The sequence below is a fragment of the Mixophyes fleayi genome, chromosome 6, assembly GCF_038048845.1.
Source record: "Mixophyes fleayi isolate aMixFle1 chromosome 6, aMixFle1.hap1, whole genome shotgun sequence".
In the NCBI taxonomy this organism is placed as follows: domain Eukaryota; kingdom Metazoa; phylum Chordata; class Amphibia; order Anura; family Limnodynastidae; genus Mixophyes; species Mixophyes fleayi.
In genome coordinates this window covers 32,520,636-32,544,352 of record NC_134407.1, presented here as the reverse complement: position 1 = coordinate 32,544,352, position 23,717 = coordinate 32,520,636, and the positions used below count along the sequence as shown (strand labels likewise).

At 40.6% G+C, this 23,717-nt stretch overlaps 1 protein-coding gene across 2 annotated transcripts in view; it reads left to right on the top strand.

Annotated features, from left to right (window-relative positions):
- The window catches only part of SLK (STE20 like kinase), a 50,228-nt gene that overhangs the window by 20,425 nt on the left and 6,086 nt on the right, over positions 1-23,717 (top strand). The window contains exons 5-16 of one of the 2 annotated variants that reach the window (XM_075216200.1): positions 1,410-1,482; positions 2,347-2,541; positions 3,559-3,640; positions 3,724-3,855; positions 6,440-7,705; positions 9,745-9,875; positions 11,544-11,667; positions 12,951-13,130; positions 17,001-17,093; positions 21,054-21,183; positions 22,565-22,689; positions 23,197-23,385. In XM_075216200.1, coding sequence (XP_075072301.1) covers positions 1,410-1,482; positions 2,347-2,541; positions 3,559-3,640; positions 3,724-3,855; positions 6,440-7,705; positions 9,745-9,875; positions 11,544-11,667; positions 12,951-13,130; positions 17,001-17,093; positions 21,054-21,183; positions 22,565-22,689; positions 23,197-23,385 — 2,720 coding nt within the window. The remainder of the gene's footprint in view (positions 1-1,409; positions 1,483-2,346; positions 2,542-3,558; positions 3,641-3,723; positions 3,856-6,439; positions 7,706-9,744; positions 9,876-11,543; positions 11,668-12,950; positions 13,131-17,000; positions 17,094-21,053; positions 21,184-22,564; positions 22,690-23,196; positions 23,386-23,717) is intronic. The other variant, XM_075216201.1, reaches the window with a different exon arrangement.

Here is a 23,717-nt window from a genome sequence, read left to right as displayed (position 1 = left end):
TGACATTGGGTGGTTCCAGCCAATCTGTTGTTTGCTGGCTGATCATTATGTACCCAGAAATGTAACCTACTAATGTGTGTGTTTATTGATTTGTGTTTTGTTTGTTATTTCCTTCATTGCTTAATGTGTGGAACCCCTTCAAACATATATTTTCATTACTGTCTTTGCGTCTTTGCGTCTTTGTATCTAGCTTAATTAATATGAATGGTTGAGATTTTAATTTATTGTGGTGTGGGGGGTTTTCCAAGTTAGTTATTATCATATTTGTAGTCTGTCTCAACACTGACATTGACTGACTGCTTTCTGGCTCATCATTTTTGGGTGTTGAAATTACAAATGACCCATGTTCTTTTTATTACACCATTTAACATGCCCCTGTCATGACTCACGCCCGGCCTCTGTGTTGGGACGAATATTAAATGACACTTTGGATTCTAAACATGCCAAGCGGAAGTTGTTCATCCCTTTCTATTTTTGTTCTGTAATAAACCAGATTGTATAACCTGAGCACAGTGTTTGTAAGTAGTGCTACATTGGAGTACTTTGGACGTTGTGTCTTTCCAACCAGAGAAATGGAGCATAAAGCTACTGAACGCTCCTTTTATGACTGTAATGGGAATCCCTCATTAGTCCTGAAGACGATGGTGCGTTACATTTCTTTCCTAGTTTTGCTTTTGTACCTGTATGCGCCACACATCAAGGTGCAGTCTAATCAATGTTCTTTGGAGCCTTAATAGACTAGCAGTGTGTAGTATGCAGGAGGCCGAGGAATCTGATGAGGTCACGTAGTGTATGTATTATGTGAGCCTGATATTTATAGTCTTAAGGACATTTAAATCGTCTCCCATGTTTGAAAGGAGTGGGATAGAGCTAATAGTAAATGGACCCACTATATAAGAGAATAGGTTGGTTAGTGGGAAGTAGCTTGAAATAAAATAACTGCCTCAATAAATTAACTCTTGTAAGAATAATTTTGATCCAGATAATGAAAAGGATACTGGATACCACAATGTTATGAATGGAAACCACACAGATGGATAACGAGCTGCTTGTGCTCAAGTAGTTTAATCAATTGATCCCAGTTATATCACACGGTATAGCTCTGTTATATAGAGGAAGCTCTAATCCTAAGGCAGCCGCAAGAAATACTGGACCAGTCATCATGCTCAAGTTAGTAGCCAAAAGTTTCCAATAATCCGATGACATCCGTAGTCCTCAAACCATAAAGCCTTATGGGTTACACTTATTTACTTCAACCTGAAATCCAACATGGTGGCTGCCATGACTTGGATGGAGATTGATTTATTTGTAATGTTTATTATAAAATCACTGAAGTATACAGGAGATCACCATTTTTTTTTAAGTCCTAAAAATGTATTTTCTAAATGCATAATGTCTTTTATTCAAAGCCGATTTTGGAGTGTCTGCTAAGAATACCAAAACATTACAGCGGAGAGATTCGTTTATCGGTACACCTTATTGGTAAGTCTTTCTATTGTTTTTCTTTTCTGTTTTATCTTTTAAATAACTGTTTTTAAAACGCTTACATTCACTTTATAGAACGTAAATAAATAAGCAGCTTTGTGTGTATTAAATGGGCCCACATCAGGGGCCCATTTAAAGCGATTTAATTTATGCATCAGAGCAGAATGAAGCACTTGTCGCGAACCTTTCTATCATAATTAAAACTTATTTGCGTTGTCACACATGCTTATTATTCCCCTCCCCCACCAAAATTAGACTAACCGTTCATTCCATCCACACACCCAATATTCCTCCAACATGCTATCATCATCACCATTTATTTATATAGTGCCTTCAATTCCGCAGCGCTGTACAGAATATTTGTCATTCACATCAGTCCCTGCCCCACCGGAGCTTACAGTCTAAATTCCATAACACTCACACATACACACACACACATAGTCTTGTGTTTGTCAGCAGTCACTAAAACTAGCAGGACGTTTTTATAGTGTGGGAGGAAACTCGAGCACCCAGCGGAAACCCACACACATGTGGGGAGAACATACAAACTACACACAGATAAGGCCATGGTCGGGAATCGAACTCAGGAGCCCAGTGCTGTGAGGCGGAAGTGCTAACCACTGAGCCATAGTGCTGTGATTGACAGTCCCAGCATTATTGCAGCAGGGATGGCTTTGCCATCATGATAACAATCAGCCTCGCAGTTTTATTGGGTGTTGGAGCTCAAATGTCAAACTGACTCAAATGTGACTTACACACCAAATAAGTAACACATTTAGTACATCTTTGTTTCCCACCTGCACATGTGTTTCATGATTTTCTTGGTATAGGTGTGTGGTTATAATCTGCTTTCATCCCTAGGATGGCTCCGGAGGTGGTAATGTGCGAGACATCCAAAGACAAGCCATATGATTTTAAAGCTGATGTTTGGTCTCTTGGAGTCACCTTAATAGAGATGGCTCAGATTGAGCCTCCTCACCATGAATTGAATCCAATGCGTGTCTTGTTAAAGATTGCAAAGTCTGAGCCCCCTACGTTGGCCCAGCCATCAAGATGGTAAGTGTCCCTTTCATGCAATCATACATTGTCCGTTACTTACATTTCCAAGGATGAGTTTACTAGTGTTACTGGCTGAGCGTCTGCCAGAAGATTCCTCTGGTTATATGGAGAATCTTCGCGTCTGTCAGTCTTGACTAGTTAAATAACTATTGTTCAATCAACCCTTTTGTTTGACATATTAAAATGATCAATTCATTCATTGGATCCCCTGTACAGAACTCCATAGTGTTAGGATAAACGTACTGGTAAAATATGCAGTTGGCCATAAAACTGTTTGGGCTGGTAACTTTCCTACAGTTTCTCTCATTTTAATTGAGAGGGGTTTATTTTTGAAGAAGTATGGCTTCTCCTGTAATATGGATTTTGTTTTTGTATTTTCATCACCATCATCCTCACCATTTATTTATATAGCGCCACTGATTCCGCAGCGCTGTACAGAGAACTCATTCACATCAGTCCCTGCCCCATTGGAGCTTACAGTGTAAATTCCCAAACATAGACAGACAGGGAGAGAGAGACTAGGGTCAATTTTGATAGCAGCCATTTAACCTACCAGTATGTTTTTGGAGTGTGGGAGGAAACCGGAGCACCCGGAGGAAACCCACGCAAACACAAGGAGAACATACATATTCCACGCAGATAAGGCCATGGTCGGGAATTGAACTCATGACCGCAACGCTGTGAGGCAGAAGTGCTAACCACTTAGCCACCGTGATGTATTTTAGGTATAATCTACTAGAAATGGCTACTTCATAATGTAACCCATAGCAGTGATCACATTCTAATGATTCTTCTTCTAGTGCATTTTACAAAATCAAACTAAGCATATGGGTATTGTGGTTTACAGTCCAGCTATTTACATATTACTGTGTTATTAATACGTTGTGTGATGCCTGCTGCCTTCTTGCCTGTAGTGTTCTAAACTGACATGATCTGGCATTGTCACTATTGTTAGCTCATGTTACATAATACAGAATATCTCAAACTTGTATATATTATGTTTGTTTGTTTTAGGTCCAAAGATTTTAGTGATTTTTTGAGGAAATGTTTGGAGAAGAATCTTGAAGCCCGGTGGACCACCGTTCAGCTGCTACAGGTACTACAGACACAAATGTGTGTAATACAGATCTAAGGATTTCTATGCAATCATGATACAAGTTTTGACATCTTTTCCCATAGCACCCGTTTGTGTCATCGGTAACCTCCAACAAGCCAGTGCGAGAGCTGATCGCCGAGGCGAAGGCCGAGGTGCTGGAGGAAGTGGAAGACTCTAAAGAGGACGATGAAGAAGATGAGGCCGAGAGCTCCTTGGTTCGTCTTTTTATCTTTGCATCCGTTCCAAGCCATGTTTAGGTTCCATAGGCAAACCGAGGGGGGTTTCTAGTGCCTGGAAACTCCCCTCCAAGCCTGGGGCACTGTATAATTGAGGTGGCTGGACCCTGCCCCCGCTTCACACAGCTCTGCTCGATAAGAAAGAGCTGCATGAACCTAACAGCAGTGCATGCAGCATTGCCCATTTATATTTTGGGGATAAGGAGAGTTGGAGAGCAGCCAAGCACGATCTTAAATTATAGCCACGCCCCCATGCATGCTGGTCACGCCCACTGGCGGCGTGGTGTGAAAACCCCCCCTCTGCAAATCCTGCGTTTGCCCCTGGGTTCATCTATTGGTATGAATTACATAAATAAGGGACAGTCGGCCTAGACAAGCCATCATTTAAACTGGTGATAGGCAGCCTGATACACGTAAGGGGCCACACGGTGCGGCTCTCTAACCTTCAAAAGGGCCGCACGTTACCCTTAATCTCGGTAATAAGTTAAAACACATCTAATAAAAGATAGACGCCGCTCTGTAATAACATATCACCAGACATATTAAACAAATGTTACAAACTATAACAAACAAATCTGACAATAAAGCAGGAAGGAGCTGGGGGCCATATATAAATGCTCAGAGGGCCACCTGTTGCAGCTGTTTTGCGGACTGAAGCAATATACATAAGAATGCAGCCTGCTAGCTCATTGGCTATCTTTGTTTCCTAGTGAACTAATATGCTGCATTCTCATAAACGTGTTCACAATCCGCCTCGGTGCTGGGTAGATTGTAGCTGCTTCCTGATTTTCCCGCAGTTTCTTCAGCTTTATACGTAGTCCTCTGTCTGGGCCCCACCAGCACAAACCCAACGTCGGTGGATTTGGACTGAATAATGTAAATTGATTTTCATGTTACTGACACTGCCAGACATTGGGTTTGGCAGGTGTAGACTGAGAACTGCATATCCCATGCAACCTGTAATTAGGGTAATTGCTAAATACTTGGCTAGAGAGTGTATCTAGCAAACAAATAAATAGATATGGATTATATTCCCCAAATAGACCCCTAGCGGTAAATGTATTAAAGAGCAATTTTTGCAAATCGTCTCTATTCGGTGACTTTCAGCTAATTTTAAAACGGCAATGTGTTTAAAGGCAAGAGTTGCAAAAATCACTCTTTAATACAGTTACCCCCTAGTATCGTATGTCACACATATAACCCCAAAGGTAGTCTCTTGCTTTTAATTACCAGATCCCATAAACGGTGTGGGTTTAAAGAGGAAATATTGACTTTCTTTTTAACATAAGCTATGTACACAACAATGTTGTTGCTACAGTTGAATGTGTTTTTCTCCTGGTCTTTGTGACAGTGATTGAGTTGCTGGTTCTAGATAGTTTCATGTGAATCACCTGTGACTGAGTATTCACATGCTTGTATTGCCAGCAACCGCTCTGTCAGCTGTCACTCATCTTCCGCATTCAGCACCGTTGTAGTCTAGTACACATCGGCCTTATAACTGCTGGTATGCTGCGTTAGTTCAGCTTTATAACACATGCTTGTCATCATTACACCATCTGTAAATAAATACTTGGGATTTTCAGAATAAATAGGTATAAAATAATAAAACTATTTACCTCCTGTGTTATTCAACATCTGTAACTGTCTTTCCTCCAGATGCTCATGGATGTCTCAAAGACAACATAAAATATGAATTATTATGTACTTTTTTAGCATCCCCTAAACCTCTATGTGACATCAGTGTCGACAACATTCTACCCACTTCCCAAATTTTCTCTGTCTCTGTGTCGCCCTCGCACTCGCTTCACTTTCAGATAGGCTCCGAATTTTGCTGCTTTTTATTTGTGTAACATCTCATCCAGATTAGGGGCTAAATTTACTAAACTGCGGGTTTGAAAAAGTGGAGATGTTGCCTATAGCAACCAATCAGATTCTAGCTGTCATTTTGTAGAATGTACTAAATAAATGATAACTAGAATCTGATTGGTTGCTATAGGCAACATCTCCACTTTTCCAAACCCGCAGTTTAGTCAATCTTGCCCCTAGGTCTCTTTCTAATCACACTCTTATTCCCTGCCTTGACTATTGACGTTACTATCTCCATGGTAGTCAATTAATCGAACTAGCCCTCTGTGCGACTTCATCAGCTTTCTACTCTCTCTCCACCTCTGTTCTGTGCACAGCAGCAAGGCTGATAGCTCCCGTCTAATCCTCAACCTTCAAAATTTCCTTCATAATTACTTTTTCTTTTTTCACACACATTCTCCCTGACTAGCCACTCCCACCACCCCACTTGCATCTACCATTGTGTTTGTGTGTATATATATTTATATATCTTTTATAACCACTTCAATAGCTACTACAAAAAATGTGTGCCCATCGTTGATCGTATGTTAATACCACTTATTATTATTAATATTAATATCTTCTATTTATAAGGCACCTCAAGGCTTCCACAGCGCCGTACAACATAATCACTTGTACTTGTATCTTAGATATCTTATTGTGTGTATTACATAGCACCTTCTAGTTTTTGTAATATTATTTCATATTTTCTCATTAGCCTGTTCCAGACAGTAAACGAGCTTCTTCAGACCTCAGCATTGCTAGCTTGGAAGATGACAAACTGTCCCAGAATGCTTCTACTCTAGAACCTGTTTCTGAAAAACCTCTGCCCACTGTGGTTGAGAATAAAGTCTCGGGCCAGGATAACATGGTGGAATCCACTAAAGTGGACGAATCTCCTAAAGTTAAGAAACCCGTCAGTCCTGTTGTCTCTAGAAAAGAGGATGAAATGCCTGATGCTGACAAGGCTGTCATAGCTGTAAATGAAGAACCAGTAAATGAAAATAAAGAAGCGGTTAGTGTGCCAGAGCTTGGTACAGATGCCGAAAGTCCTACAAAACCAGCAGAAACGCCCGTACTCCCAGAAAAGGATGCTGAGGACAAACCTCACATTAATGAAGATCAACTTCCAGTTGCTGAAGTTCAAGATGTTAATTCTGAATCGATTGAAGAGAATGGAGTACAAAATGAAGCAGAAACTATAATACCGGACACCGTGTGTGTTTCAAGAGATAACCATAGTCCTGAACCTGGGGAAGAGCTGCCTACATCGGAGTCTCCAGAAGTGCAGAAGGAAGAGCCAGAGACACAAATTACAGAGAACGGTACAAGCGAGACATCCATTGGTGAAATTTCTGGTTTAGTAGTAGACACTAACAATGTAAGTGAAGAGGTTTCTGGAGTTACTAAAGACATCTCTGAAAATATTAAGGATGAAGAGGAACCTAGCACAAAACTAGAAAGCTCACCTGGAGATGATGAAAGTCAAGAAAAGAGAGACGTTCCCCCAGAGGTTTGCACTGCTTCTGAGAGTCAAGATAGTCAGTTAGCAGAAAACATTGATCAAGTAAATCACGTTAATGCTGATGAAGTGGTTACACCAACTCCTCTTGTAGTGGTGGAAGATCGGCAAACAGAGAATGAAACCCAAGTTCCTGATGACTCTATAAAGGATTCATCTGCAGTATCACAGACTGATAAAGAGTCCGTTGAGACTCTACTCCAGGACACTGCTGTAAGTTCTATAGAAGGTGGCACGGAGCCTCAGCCCAGCGTGCCCAGTATTAGTGTTATCTCTGCTGAAGGTGAAGAGAAGGAGAATGTCAAACCTGAGACCTCTGCTTCAGGAGAAGCTGAAATTCCAAAGGAAATTGATTCAGATTCAGGGATGGGTTCCACGGCAGACAGTGGTAGCATGGACCTGAATTTGTCCATATCTAGTTTCCTGACTAAGAGCAAAGAATCTGGATCACTATCCGTACAGGTAAGATTATGATCATCTGGATGTGTACGTGAGTTGTAGAGGGAAAGATGTTTTCCACTTTTCATATGTTTGTGACAGTGTCTTGTTAATGGTGCTGGTGGGGAGGGGGGAGATTTTTATTTTGCAACCAGACATTATTTAAAGAAAAAAATAAAAGTTGTTTTGCAGTACATATACCTAAAGCTACTGTTATTATCACTTTCCTGAAGTGTTACAGTGGATTCAGAGCCTTGTTTTACAAAGACATCTGAGAAGTTCTACATAGTACGCAATAAGTTTTTCAGCAGCTGTTTTTAATCTCTCCTGTGATTGGTGCAGGACAACAACAGACGTCTGTGAAGCATTTTCTCTGCTCTGTGTGAACACTCTCTAGGGAAAACCAATTTAATACAATAGGACAAAAAATGTGAAAATAAAAACCGCTGGAGGGAAAATTGCAGCAGAAAGAGTACCCGTGTGACATCACCCTTAAACCTTGTACACAGATGTCATTTTAGAGCCTGTCATCTCTGAGCCTCTTAAGTATGCTTTGATCTAAGTATTGTTATTGTATTACACACTTACCGACATGCATTTGCTTCCTCTCTACATTGGCTGCTGTGCTCAGATGCGTAAGCATGCCCATAGAGTTCCATTATATTTTACAGTGTTAATTTAAGTGCAGAATATACTATGTTGCAGGGAAGCGGGGACAAAATTATAAGGCTTTCTCCGATTTAATTAGGGTTCTGTGTATGAGCCCTCCGTGTATATGGAAAGAGGTGTCACAGGAGGGCTTGTAGAGCATAATCGTACAACGGCTATTATTTATTTCCTGGGTCTAGCTTTACTTAAATTTTTACTCATTGTATGAAAAGCCTTCCGCTATGTGATACAAAGATGGCTATGTTGTTGTGTAAATCTGACCACACACACAGGCAAAGCCTATGACTTGTCTGTAGCAACAGCATAACTCATGGTTTGGGTGGCAGATTGGATAGGTCGCTCAGACTGAGCAGGCGAATCACATGAAGGCACGTTAGTGTAGCCCATGGTGACTGCATTTACTCACATGTCCGATAATGATCCCATTAGATTTTGATCACTCCTGTACTCTGGGCAAATTAGCTAGATTATTAGTTTATAGAACGTATAGGAAAAAACAGTTGTGCCTCCAAAATAAGTCAGAAAGATCTCCTATTGTAAGGAGTAGATTGTCAGCACAGCTGCATCGCTGCTCAGGATACAATCCCTGGGGAATCACTGCCACACAGGTGAATAGTATATTCAACATATAGCATACATGCCAACCTTTTGAAGCTGGCTTCCGGGAGCTGGGGGAAAAGAGGTGGACGGGACTTGAAAATTGCGTAATTTTGGCCTCGCCCCCACTATAAAATGCAGAAATTCACTGCATTAAATATCGGGGGCCGGGCTTAATGACACGATTAAGCTCCACCTCCCCCCCCCACCCCCCGATATTAAATGCCGTTAATTTCGGCTTTTTTTTTTTTTTCAGGATCCGGGAGTTGTGACTGCTTTTCCGAGAGTCCTGAAGGACTCCCTGAAATTCCGGAGCCTCCCGGAAATTCCGGGAGAGTAGACAAGTATGACATATAGTCAGAAGGTGCTGTCAAACAGAGGAACATAGATCTCCAATTGGTCAAGCACGTTTATTACAAAGGATACAAAGATAGCAATTTCACTTATGGAACGAAAATGAATGACCCAAGTTGCTTTAAAAACAATGATGGAGCAAATAGCTGGTTACAGTAGCTGTTCCCTTATGCCTGATGAAGATAGTTTTACTATTGAAACACGTAGCTGGGAACATCACCATAACTATTATGCTGTAACCAGTTATTTTTCTTTATCTTTTTATCCTTTGTAATAAACTCTTTGGCTAACTGGAGATCTATTGCTGACTATCTGGTTAGTTTTCATGTTACAACAAACAAAGCAGTTGACATACGGTTTCAGCTGAATTGTGTGTGTGTCTGTTTTGTTACAAATTGTAATTGTTACAGAAAGTGCTTAGTCCTAGGTCTTCCTTCTTCTAGGAAACCAGAAGACAGAAAAAGACGCTGAAGAAGACCCGTAAATTTATGGTTGATGGCGTGGAAGTGAGTGTCACAACCTCTAAGATAGTAACCGATAATGACGCCAAGAGTGAAGAGTTGAGGTTCCTCAGGTATGGATCTACTAATTACATTACAAATTCCATTCCCTTCCATTTGTATTTATAAAGTGCCAACATATTCTGTAGAGCTGTAGGTGAGCTGTAAACAAGACAGAAATCAAGGCGCATAAACATACTTGACAACAGGATAGCGTCAAACATCGGGAAAATTGCAGTTGCCAAAGAAAGTTTAGTCATCATTGTGGCTCTGAATATTGTCTAGGGAACATTTACGGTTGAAAGACCAAGAAGTTGTGGCATGAACTAGGGATTACAGGATGTGGATATGCTTGTCTGGTGTGAGTTTTGAGGGGAAAAAATGTAAGAATATCTTAGAAATTTAGTTTTTATCAAGATGGATAAAAAAAAAACCTACCTCAATTCAGTTTCCCTGGATTGCCCATTTCAGTGGGTCCTCCAGTGGTTGTGATGGTCCCATTCTGGGTCCTGGTGTGGTTCACTTAATAGTGTAAATGCTGTGCTGTAATTGTCTAATCTATAAACTGGTAACAGTAGGAGCTGTACCTCTTGCCACAATCTAGAGCCACACTTACGGCACACCTTAACCCCAAGGGAACTGGACGTTCCTGCAGAGTCGCAATAACAGAGCTATTCTTTCCACGCTATTTAGTGGGCAAGTGGCTCAGTGCACATACCAGTTGGGTTACTTCTTAAATGATATTTAATTAACCAGAGCTGTTCTCGTCTAGTTTATCCTTGTCTACAACATCGAACAATATATTTTTCTCTGGTTTAGTTACACTTTATTACCTCCGCGTCACAGATCCTTGCATGTGAAGGACAAATAAACATGCAGTAAATTCAGACGTTAAACAGCCTCCTTCTGTTTGTTATATAATGCACGGGTGGGCAGTGTTAGAGAATAAAGAAGCCTGTCATACAATTCTAGAGGCTGGCACGTCATGTGCCCTATGTGGTCTATGGAAATTATTTAAAATAACTTTGCTGCAAGCTGAAGATTTGGGAATGTTCCTATATTAATATGGATTTCAGTTCAGAGATTCCATCTGGAACGTAACGGATTTTTCATTTTTATTAGCAATAGAAAAGGTTTAGCCACGGGTTCTTTTGAAAAAAACATTTTACTGAATTGTTAATATGAGCATCAAGATCCCAATGTGAAATCTGCTACTGCCCAGTATTATGGTGCCCTCCTGGATAAACATTTAAAAATAAAGTTGGTCATTTAGAAATCATCTTTATTTTCTTAAAATTTATTCCTGCAAGGTATAGTAATTAAAACGAAGCAAAGTAAAAATATAGATTGTGACAAATGGAAGAAAAAAGTGCGTAGAATAATAATCTGGTATTTGCCTGATAATTGCTAACCTTTTATAACCGTTATGTTACATATTTTTTGTACGTTATATCCTATAAATCTGTATTGTAACATACCTGCTTATTATTAGAGGAAAAACAGATGTGTATTTTTTTCTCTGCAGATTAATATAAATACCGGGCAATACCTTCTATAATTGGTGAATTTTTTCACTTGATTTATTTATATAGGATAACTTATTCCAACAGCGAAAATATTATACTCACAATATGGGGGGAAAAAAAGGGAACTGGTACAGTATTTGGCTTTGACAATTGTATGTTTCTTAATCGTCTTTTAAAATCCAGCCATTGACGAATCATTGCATTATTTTTCTGAAGGCGTCAAGAGCTGCGGGAGCTCCGGCTGTTGCAGAAGGAAGAGCAGAGAGCCCAGCAGCTCCTCAGTAATAAATTGTTGCAGCAGAGGGAGCAAATCTTCAGACGATTTGAACAGGAAATGACGGTGATTACTGACTTCTCCACTTACACCTCATTCACAAATCTGTGTTGAAGAATATAGTGTTCTCTAAAATCCTTTGTCCTCATGGTCTAAATATTACATGTAATGCAGCCACTGCCCGATTCCCCTGTAGGAAAGAAGTGAGAGAAAGTAATAAGCATGGGGCATCCTAGAGAATGTGGACTAGGCCAGCACATCTGTAGTACATAAGGTGCAGCCATATCATAGCAAGACAGCACCAAGATGAAGTTTGTTGTAGGGTTCTAGTGAATTGGTATTTCCCAGATCCTCTGCAGCACTCTCCTAGTAAGTGAGAGTGTTGTTCTCAATTTTGCGCAGCACAGTGGCTTAGTGGTTAGCACTTCTGCCTCACAGTACTGGGGTCATGAGTTCAATTCCTGACCATGGCCTTATCTGTGTGGCATTTGTATGTTCTCCCTGTGTTTGCATGGGTTTCCTCCTACACTTCCTCCTACACTTCCTCCTACACTTCCTCCTACACTTCCTCCCACACTTCCTCCCACACTTCCTCCCACACTTCCTCCCACACTTCCTCCCATACTCTAAAAACGTACTAGTAGTTTAATTGGCGGCTATTAAATTGACCTTAGTCTCTTTCTGTCTGTGTATGTTAGGGAATTTAGACTCCAATAGGGCTAATATATAAATAGCTAGTGATAATGAAGAGACATAGGAGAATGTCAGCCCATAGGACTAGAGGGTGATTCTTTTTGACGAATTAGTGTTGAGGGCTCAGTTCTTTCCTCCTCCGGGAACCAAGCACAGTAGGCAGAGAACCTCTGGAGGTCTAAGTGTGAGGAGGGAATTTCCTTGATCCCTACATAACGCCTTATTTGGGACCAGGACTGTTGGGAGATAAGTTAGTTTCATTTTTGTTACTGAAATACAAAAGTGCCTCCTGCCCCCCAGTTCCCCCAGACAAGAAGTACTGCAGACATTACTATATCTCTCCTTCTCATGTTCCCTCCCCATTACACACACTCTTCCAGCACCATATGGGGACATATAACCACTGTTACATTGCCCACAGGTTGTGTATTTATTACTAGGCATTGATGAATGTGTTGTCTCTTTCTACAGTGTGTAAGTGACCTAAATATATGGGATTAAACCTTGGCATGAATTGCAAGGATATTAAAGGTTACAGAGGCGATCCGAGGCCTAGTATTAGGTGTTCCTAATAGATATTGTGCTACATCACAAAGCTCACACACATACAGGTGCGGCTTTGAAGAACGAGCAATCACATGTTGTTCTCTTTCCAGAACAAAAAGCGTCAGTATGATCAGGACATAGAAAACCTGGAGAAGCAGCAGAAACAGACCATAGAGCGGCTGGAGCAGGAACACACCACCCGCTTGAGAGAAGAAGCGAAGCGGATTAAGGCAGAACAGGAAAAGGAGCTCTCAAAATTCCAAAATGTGCTAAAAAATAAAAAGAAAGAGGTAAGGTTTCCACTGGCTTCATGGGAAAGGTTCTACATAGAGCTGGGGGTCTCTCACTACGGTAATCGTCTTTATGCTCTAGGAACACCCTCATTTATTTTTTTTTTAGTCTTTAGTGACCCAGTCACCCAGCTTGTGGACCCAATGGCTGGATCTGTCCAGTTTGACTGCCATGTCCTAATTGGAGTCTGATGTGTTGGCAATCGGGCTGATTGGCCCTTGTGCAGACCTAGCAGGGGTTCCTAAATCTAAGGCTATGTGCACAAGGCATTACGTAATTCCATCTCCTCCCGGCTCTGTGAAAGAGAGCGCGTGAAGTTGGTTTGGTCATACAGGCCAAAACACATGGTCTGCATGTGGCTAATGAGCTCCATCCCTACTTGTCCCTCTAAAGTTGACGATCAATTGCAGTGAAGTTCTAGTTTTACCAGCTGAGCCTTTGTACAGTGTTGGACTGAACATTAAACCCAGCAGGATTCCGTTCCCATTGTGTTCCCATCTCATTTCCAGGTCACTCATTCATATACATTGGGTAATTAACGTCAATAATCAAAGTTTAATCTAGGTTTTCCTTATAATGTATACACTGATCAGCCACAACATTAAAACCACCTGCCTAATATTGTGTTAGTCCCTCTTGTGCCGCCAAAACAGCTCTTACATGGACTCCAAAATTCTTCTGAAGGTGTCCTGGGGTATCTGGCACCAAGACGTTGGCAGCAGGTCTTTTAAGTCTTGTAAATTGCAAGGTGGGGCCTCCGTGGCTCGGCTTGTTTTTTCAGCACATCCCACAGACGCTTGATTGGATTAAGATCTGGGGAATTTGGAGGCCAAGTCAACACCTTGAACTCTGCAAAAATTGTTCATGAAAGGTTTGAGGAACATGACATTGTGGCAGGGCTCATTATCATCATCATTTTTTTATATAGCGCCAGCAAATTTCGTTGCGCTTGCATTATCCTTCTGAAAGAGGCCACTTCCATCAGGGAATCCCATTTGCCGTGAAGGGGTGTACTTGGTCTGCAACAATGTTTAGGTGTCAAAGTAACATCAACAGGAATGCCAAGACCCAAGGTTTTCCAGCAGAACATTGCACAGAGCATCACACTGGCCGTCCACATGATGTAAGGGAAGACGTGATTCATCAGCCAAGACACCTTCTTCCATTGGTCCAGGTGCTCACGTGCCCATTGTAGGCAGTTTTTGGCGGTGGACAGGGGTCTGACCGGTCTGCAGCTACACAGCCCCATACGCAGCAATCTGATGTACTGTGCGTTCTGACACCTTTCTGTTATAGCCAGTATTAACGTTTCCAGCAATTTGTGCTACAGTAGCTCTTCTGTGGGATTGGACCAGTTGGACTGGCCTTCGCTTCCCATGTGCATCAGTGAGCCTTGGGTGCCCATGACCCTGTCGCCGGTTCACCGGTTGTCCTTCCTTGGACCACTTTTTGTAGGTACTAATCACTGCATACCGGGAACACCCCACAAGCCCTGTCGTTTTGGGGATGCTCTGGCCCAGTCTTCTAGCCATCACAATTTGGCTCTTGTCAGTGTTGCTCAGATCCATATACTTGACCATTTTTCTTGCTTTCAACACATCCGCTTCAAGAGCTGACTGTTCATTTGATGCCTAATATATCCCACCCCTTCACAGGTGGCATTATAACAAGATAATCCGTGTTATTCACTTCACTTGTCAGTGGTTTTAATGTTGAGGCTGATCGGTGTATTTTCTCATTGCTCTGAATTTGTTTAATGTTAAATGTTTATCCTGTGTAATAATTTGACTTTTTTCCCTCTTCCCTGTGTTTTGAGTCTGTCTTCATCCTTCTGACTTGGTGGTTGGGCTTAAAGCACTGGTGACACATTTCATGGATGTTGGTATTTACTTGGTTCTTGGCAAAGGGCATCAATATGGTGACTTTTCTCCTGGTTCTCTTTGTGCACAAGTTTAACAAATCAAATTTGTACTTATTCTTGTGTGTCTGCTAAATGCACATTTTGGAGACAATCTTGATAAGTATTATGTTCTGCTGTGTGTGGTTTCCACAGCAGAATTTCAAGCGCCCATTATATTTATTTATATTTATTATATTATTTATTATATTAATTACATATTTATAATTAATGTACAGCTTACACCATAAATCTAGTATTAGTTACATTCCTCCAATGTAAATTTACTTTCAGGATATTAATATGTTTTGAGTTGAATAATTGGTATTCTGTTAAACTTCGGGTACACATCTATGGTTCTTTATTAATGCATAATCCATCCCAACTATTGGATTTTTTTGTCCACTGGTCTGTGTAGGCTTTTTTCTTTTGTTGTACTGCTTTGCACTGAATTCTCTATGGTACTTGGGGTTACTCTTACTATGCTCATCACATGCACTCCTAAACAGTGCACCCTACCCTGACTGGCCGCGGTGCACCCTACCCTGACTGGCCGCGGTGCACCCTACCCTGACTGGCCGCAGTGCACCCTACCCTGACTGGCCGCGGTGCACCCTACCCTGACTGGCCGCGGTGCACCCTACCCTGACTGACCTCGGTGCACCCTACCCTGACTGGCCGCGGTGCACCCTACCCTGACTGGCCGCGGTGCACCCTACCCTGACTGGCCGCGGTGCACCCTACCCTGACTGACCACGGTGCACCCTACCATGACCACAATGCCCATTGTAAAGTTACAATTCTGGGAGTGAATGAAAAACATATTAAGATTTTGCTATTCCATCAGTGTCACACAGCTGCCACTACTTACACACTGAATGCAAATTGTAGTGTAAATACTGCTAGTATAGCAGTGTAGTAAACATATCAATGAACATGTTTAGGGTATGTAATCTTGGGTTGTTTAACCTCCACCTATGCTTTAGTGCCTTGCAATTGCCTAAAAGTGAATGCAGTTTGAACACTAGTTACAATAGTGATGAACTGGCCATGCACACTACACTCCACTCCACTCCACTACACTACACTACACACTGCATCCAGTGATCTCACCACTGTGAGAATGGAAACAGCATTTTATCATACGGGTTAACTGATCACTATTTTTACAAGTCTTCATGCTCTGGTCACTATGATGAATGCAGAGCTACGCAACACAAACAGGATGTTAATCCGCCCCCTCAGTATGTACCAGTTACTAGATCCCTTAATATTAAATTAAGGTGAGCTACAGAATCTTAAAGCAGCATTCTCACATAAGTCTTTTTTTTTCTTTATTTAAATAGCAAGTTAAGTACCTTTTTTAAAGCATGCATGTGATAGTCATTTTTCTTGGCTGCACTCCAACAGATCAATATATCCTTTTTAATATCTCTGTAGGGCAGACCAGTATGGCTGCCAGTCACAGACTCGGGCTCTCAGCATGTCATGTGTAGGCAGAGGGGGGAGAAGGAGGGGGGGAGATTTGACAGTGCAGACAGAGCTCAGAGAGACGTTCCAAACATGTCACTTCGTCATGTGCCATGTGATTTGGTTGCCCCTGTAGTCACATGACACTATGGAAACTGCAGAATTATAAATTATTAATAGCAGGCTGGAGAAACAAACCAAGGGGAAAAAAAGGGGTTTATGTTAAAAAAAATAAAAGAAACACACAGCTCATTTTCTCATGGGATTGGTGCTTTAAATTTTATCAAGGTACAATTACTAAACTTTGAGTAGCTTGATTGGACAGACTGCGACATTTTTCTGATCGGTCATTGACTAGTCCCCGTGCAGTTATCTCACGCTTCACACGTAACCCATAGCAGTGACTCCGGTATCTGTCACGTGGTGGTATGGCTTTACTTTGCCTCATGCGCTTCCTCTGGAACAAGGTTACATTTCCCCACCTTCTGCATGCTTACACCAGGTAATAAGTGACGTGGAGAAAGCACCTAAAGAGCTGCGAAAAGAGCTTATGAAACGCAGGAAAGAGGAGCTTGCACAGAGCCAGCACGCTCAGGTAACCGCCAACGCTTTGTGCTACTAAAACCCAGAGAAACCGCCTAATGTTTTCCTGATGCTGTAGTGACAAATAAAACTGTCTGTCCACTAACGCCGTGTTCTACTAACCCAGCTGATTCCTGATCACTTAACTGCTTGTGAGATCATCGCAAATTGTATGTCTCCGATGCAAATACAATGTTGTGCTCGTTATAAAACAGCGGCCTTGTACACCCTGGAATTATTAGTACAATAGCCGGAGAGTCACAGGGCTGTCTACCGCTGTAAGAGTTCTACAGTACCTAAAGGTAACCAATATGTTTTACTAAATCACAGTGCTGTGGGGTTGTGTATTGTACATTTCTTACAATAATGAATCCTATGTTAGTAGACTGACGCATATAAGCAGTGATTCCAATGCTTAACGCTCAGATCATATATGGATTGTGGTTTGCTGTCGTTGATGCTTACGTTTGTTGTTTGAAGAGCTTTTTCAAAACTAATAAAAGGAACTTGTGCCTCCAGCTTTATCTTGCTATAAAACTCAGCTCTAATGGTTATTTAAAAAAAAAAAAAAAGGCAGATCTAGCATATATGAAATCCTCTTTACAATTCCTAAGGATTGATGTAAGAATAATTATTGCTATTGACTATTTTGTGTATGTCACATTCATGGCTGTACTTTTTCTAGCGTTTCGGTTCTGGGAATCAGCTATTTTTCAGCCTATTGTGTCCCGGAATGTTAAGTAATGTTTGCAAAGCTTAGAATCCCCTTTTTTGAGTAGAACTTTACATTTGTTAAAGGGTTTCCTTGTGTTTTTTATACGGGATAAAAAATACAAATTCCATATATAACTTAAACTGTAAATTGGATGATTATTTTTTTTGTCTTTTTCTGGAAAGTTTTATTACAACATACGTGAAACGATGAGCTGTTCTGAAGCCAGTTACCAGCAGTAGAACATATGACAGAGTTGTGTGGGAGGTGATTACACATAGTTGCCAATACTTGCATACAATAATTTCTGGACTTTTTATTATGCATGTCCAATTCACATGTCAAGTCACTGACTTGGATCACTATGTTACCAGTACTCTCTGCAGGCTTCCTTTTTTGTCTGTTCTGTTGTCTCATCACAGGTGAGACAACAAGCAAGTAAAAACAAAATTAGAGCACAACATTTACATGATCTCCGTTTTTATGCCCTTCGTGTGTGTATATATATATATATATATATATATATATATATATATATATATATATATATATATATATATATATATATATATATATATAGTTCTGCACCGCCAATTTTAAGATGGAGAATGGCCACTTTCCTATTAACAAAAGCTGAGCTTGTAGAATGTATGGAGATTAATATGAAATACTAGTGTCTCATGTCTCTTTAAGATATGAATCAGTGCTTCATACATACATGAAATAGTAAAATAATGTTTTGTTGTTTTTTGGGGGTGGTGGGGTCAGTTTCAATATATGGAAACCACTTCAGCTCTTAAATATTTGTCGATGGTCGTGTTTCCTGATTGTCGGCAGCTAGGACGGACGCTTTGCCTCTCACGCTGTGGATGTGTTATATTCTGATCCGCAGGGTATTGCCCAAGTTATGATTCAGTCTTTTCAGTTATCGTCATGTACACTCTTCAACGCTCAGATGCAGGACGTAAGTCGGCAGCATGGGAGGTGTTTTGAGTTGGAAGTTTGCAGTTTCTTGCATGTGCGTGTGCAGTGCGGGTATTTATATCTCTATGTATCTGCACATGTACTAAGCACGCGTGTGCTTCCTTACATTCTCTGTATTACGGTCTATTCAATGGAATGATGAGTCAGGCCCCAACTAAAGTTTCCTGCTATTATGTGTCTATATTTAGTTCCTCTAGCTGAGCTCTCCTAGGCCGCTGCTGTACCTGCGTTTTGGAAGTAACATTTTATGTCTGTAAAAGTCAGTATACATCTGCTGTTTATTCATATCGCTAAAGGTTACGGGATCTGCTCATTGCTGACGTACACTAACGCTCATAAAAGCTGCATGTACCGTTATCACTTGGCAGATGGAAACACTGCAGAAACACAGACCCACTGAAATGAAGCCAGAATGCTGTAGCTTGTCAGGCACAGGATATAACACTAATGAAACCTTAAAGCATTATTTAACATGGTAGATAAAACCACAACTAAATGTTTCATTGCTTCTGTAAGCAGAATAATATGCTGCTTCTAAAATGCAGGTGTGACTCCATCCTTACACTTGCTCACAAATCAATTGACCGCATTTGGTCTCTAGCAAAGTTCAATCAAACAAGTATCAGCCGTTCGTGAGTCCCACATTTACTATATAAGTCAGCTACACTTTACTCTTGGCAGTGCTGTTCAGTGGTCCATTAAACCGCTTACCATGAATTATCCAATATTGTCATTTTAAAGCCCCGTTCTCTTTAAGATTATCCCATGCACCGTTTGATGCTGTCAGGAGTCATTTGTAAATCTCTGGCTGGCTCTAACATCACAAAGCACAGCAACCAGGTCCCAGATACGGAATACCTGACGGCACAGCAATAGGCAGTAACGTGTAGGAGTAATCCGTTGGGATTTGTTAGCATGCGTGGTTCATAGCCTGTAATTACATTAACCTGACATTTCTGTTGAATAGACTTCATGCTGGAGTTATAATTTGTATTGTTCATTTCCTCACGCAACCAAGTACGTTTCTGTACATGGAATGGGAAATGATTCAAGTGTGCTGTGTTTCTTTGAGTATAAATACTCCCTCTCATCTTTATAGATCAAGTCCACTATCGGACATTAATATATTCCAAAGCTTGAATGGTATAGAGAAGACTAATATAACAGATGTAGTGTGTTTTTATATTTAATGTCTTTCCCATCCCTTTCCTGAGAGCTTGCGTGTTTGAAAGTTGTTTAGGCAACATATGATCTCTCTATCTGGAATGGGGAAGGAGGGAAGGGAATAGTGCACAGAAGCCTGAAGCTTCATAGCTGTGACCTGTTTTGTAGATAATAGAAACTTTCTGTACAGATTGGTGGATTTGAACAGCGTATCACATTGAAAGTGAAAATGTTAAATGTGATATTCTCATTTGTCCTTGTACATTTGTGGTGACCTATATAAAAAAAGCTATTAGTTGTGTCTCTTGTTTTACAAAACAAACAAAATAAAGATAGTTGGTGTAAGATCAAGGGCTCTTTCCCACCTAATCACTGTTAATTTGCTTTTCAGCCGCTGCCAAATGCCTGTAAACCACATTAAATAAGATAAATGGTTTCCTATGGGCTTGTTGGCGCCATTGCATTTTATGTTTTAAATTGTAGATCGCGACATGGCCTAGTTAGCGGGCAATAGCGCGTGCTACCAGTACATTAGATCGTGTGGGTAAAGTGCAATGTATGTCAAAGTCTAAAGCGCACGTTTTATGCAAATTGCGTTGTTGGGAAAAGGCATGGCTGAAAGTGGTTTGGAATGAATACATTGATTGTATTATATCTGTGTACGTCCACGCACCTCTCAGGTGACATGTTCGCCCTAAGGCTTACACCAAACCAAAAAACTTAGGATTTTATTGTAATCTTTTCGCCTCACTGCTACATTGAGGTAAGACGGTAGGAGACAGCCGTTCACAAAATGGTATTTATATTGTTAACAGAGCGCCACCGTTCATTGTAGATAATTAAAATCACCTCTTATACATAAGTGGGTGCAGCCTTTCAGTTTTTCTGCCTCTATAGGATATTTCCCAATGATTTAGCTGTGTGGTGATTTGTGTTGATTTTGTGTTGAGTCTATAGTTGGTGGCCTCCATTGTACATTTGCTGTGTGCAGCTTATTCACTTGTTTTTATAGACTGTTTCCATTTATTCTAGTAATAAATGTAATTGGAAGTTATAAGTAATGCCTTGTCTGTAAATTGTCACAGAAATAATTTTTAGATCCATTTGATTTAGGAACAAGAGTTTGTGCAGAAGCAGCAACAAGAGTTGGATGGTTCCCTGAAGAAGATCATCCACCAGCAGAAGATGGAACTGGCTACCATAGAGCGAGACTGCTTGAATAATAAGCAGCAGCTGATGAGAGGTACATACATTGGCCGTCTTCTCCCCAGCCGGGTGGCATTAAGAAGTAGTCGGGTGGGGGCAGTTGTAATACTTTAAATCCAAAATAATTATTGCCTTGTATAAAAGCAACTTCTAACAGCAGTACCGATGATATTTCAGTAAGGGCTGGTTCATATGTGCTGGGAATATGAGTAAAAATGCCTGAAAACAAACAAGCACTTTAGTGATGCATTGTTCATGCTTTGTGCTTTTACCAATAAAATGTGTTTAATGCATTATAAATGAATTGTACAATGCTGGGAATGGCATCTCTTGCCTCTTGTTTGTCCTATGTGTAGTGCACTTTCCATACGTTGATTAACATGTGAAAACCACAGAAAAGTGGATAGGTGTAAAAGTAAATATGGCAAACTGTAAATATTTTAGGAATTTGTCTGAAACTGAAGATATTTGATATGCTCCGTGCACAAGCAAATCTCATGGGGACAGCATAGAAATGGTTTTATGTTTTGTTTTATGTTGTTAGTTTATTTATTTTTTAAGTGTTCTTTCTGTGTTATTGTTTTCTCCAATCACTTATTTTCCAAGCATAAATCGGTGGTAGTCACTAGCGCCACTATCACCACACAGACAAGGACTTACATGACTTCAGAAGGTGGCAATGACGAAAAGATGTTAACAGTGAAGCTTAGAAATCAGTGCTTGCCAGAATCGCGATGAATACAGAAGCCGACACACAAGGTCATGTGACTTTCTGGGACTGTACTATTATTAGGGTGTTAAATGAGTAATGCAGGGAGCCGCGGAATGTAAAATATTTTCCAGCAACCCTTCTAGTTTGTACATTTTTAGCCTCCCTGCATTACTCATTTAACACCCCTAATAATAGTACAGTCCCAGAAAGTGACATGACTTTCTGTGTGCCAGCTTGTGTATTCATCGCAATGCTGGCAAGTAGTGATTTCAAAGCTTCACTGTTAACAGCTTTTCGTCATTGCCACCTTCTGCCTTCTGAAGTCGGGTAAGTCCTTGTTGGTCTACTTGTAGTCCGTGGACACCTACCCAACCCACATAGATAAGGGGATGGGAGGTGATAGAGAGAATGAACATGGGAGGCACAATATTATAAATCTGTATTTTAGCCCAATTGTTTTTTAATATCTACATATAAATGCTTAGTTGTTAAGGGGGGGGGGGAGTTGGGGGGGGCGGCATCTGATTTTTTATTTTATTTATTTAGTTTTACCTTTTTAAAATGTTTCTAATAGTTTGCTGAGCCGAGTCTTGACCCCCAGGCTAAAATTTTCCAACCAACCCCGGTTTATTATAGAAGTTTATGTCTGCGTAGACCTTGCTTAGTGTCTGTGTTTGGTAAAGATTTTGTTCATTTATACCTTCAGCGCGGGAAGCTGCAATTTGGGAACTTGAGGAACGTCATCTACAAGAGAAACATCAGCTGCTAAAACAACAGCTGAAGGATCAGTACTTCATGCAGAGACACCAGCTACTGAAGAGACATGAGAAGGTATGGGATGTGCTGGAATACCAGCCTGATATTATTGTTACTGGTGATATAGAGGCATAACAATAGGCTCAGTGCAGGTTATAGAATGCTCGCAGTGCAGGTTATAGAATGCTCGCAGTGCAGGTTATAGAAGGCTCGCAGTGCAGGTTATAGAAGACTCGCACAGTCAAGTCCGTTAAGTGTAGGTTTATCTGCATCCTATTTCTTTATCGATATTTAATGTATGTAAATATATAGTGCAAAAGCGTAATAATGTGAATTTGAATGAGCAATACTGTCTGGATCAGTCATCATTGGTTAATGAATTTTTTTTTTTATTTTTTTTTTTCAGTATTCTCTTACCACTATCTCTTTGGGTTGTTAGATGCGTAGGCAAAGGTTTTTACTTCCTTTTGTGTAACGCTTTATAAATTAATATTATTTATACCTAGGTTTATAAAGGTTTGCCTAGAAAGAAATACTTTGCAATCTCCTATTTACAAGTGTGGTATATTTTATATTGTGTAGGAAATGGAGCAGATGCAGAGGTACAATCAGCGTCTAATTGAAGAACTGAAGAATAAACAAACTCAGGAAAGGGCCCGATTGCCTAAAATTCAGCGCAGTGATGCCAAGACTCGCATGGCCATGTTCAAGAAGAGCTTGCGGATTAATTCAGCTGGTTCTCCGGAGCAGGACAGGGAGAAGATTAAACAGGTAAAAAGGTTTTCTCCTATTCCAGATAAGTTAAAGGGACACGAAGTTGATTCAATATGAAAAAAATATCTTGCAACACAATTATGTTCTGTTTAACACAACACTGTTATGTTTAAAGAAAAAAAAAATCCATACGGGATGATACATTTCATATTACCAGGTTATATTTGTGATATCAAACAACTTGCCCTGTTGGACTACTACAAAATTAAGGTTAGAAAGCCTAGCAAAGTTTCCTCTCCTGAACCTACAGACATTGGAGACCTTTTATCTTGCAGAAAGTGTGGAAGGAATGGTCAGTGGTCTGTTTCTCTGTTCAGAAGTGACATAAT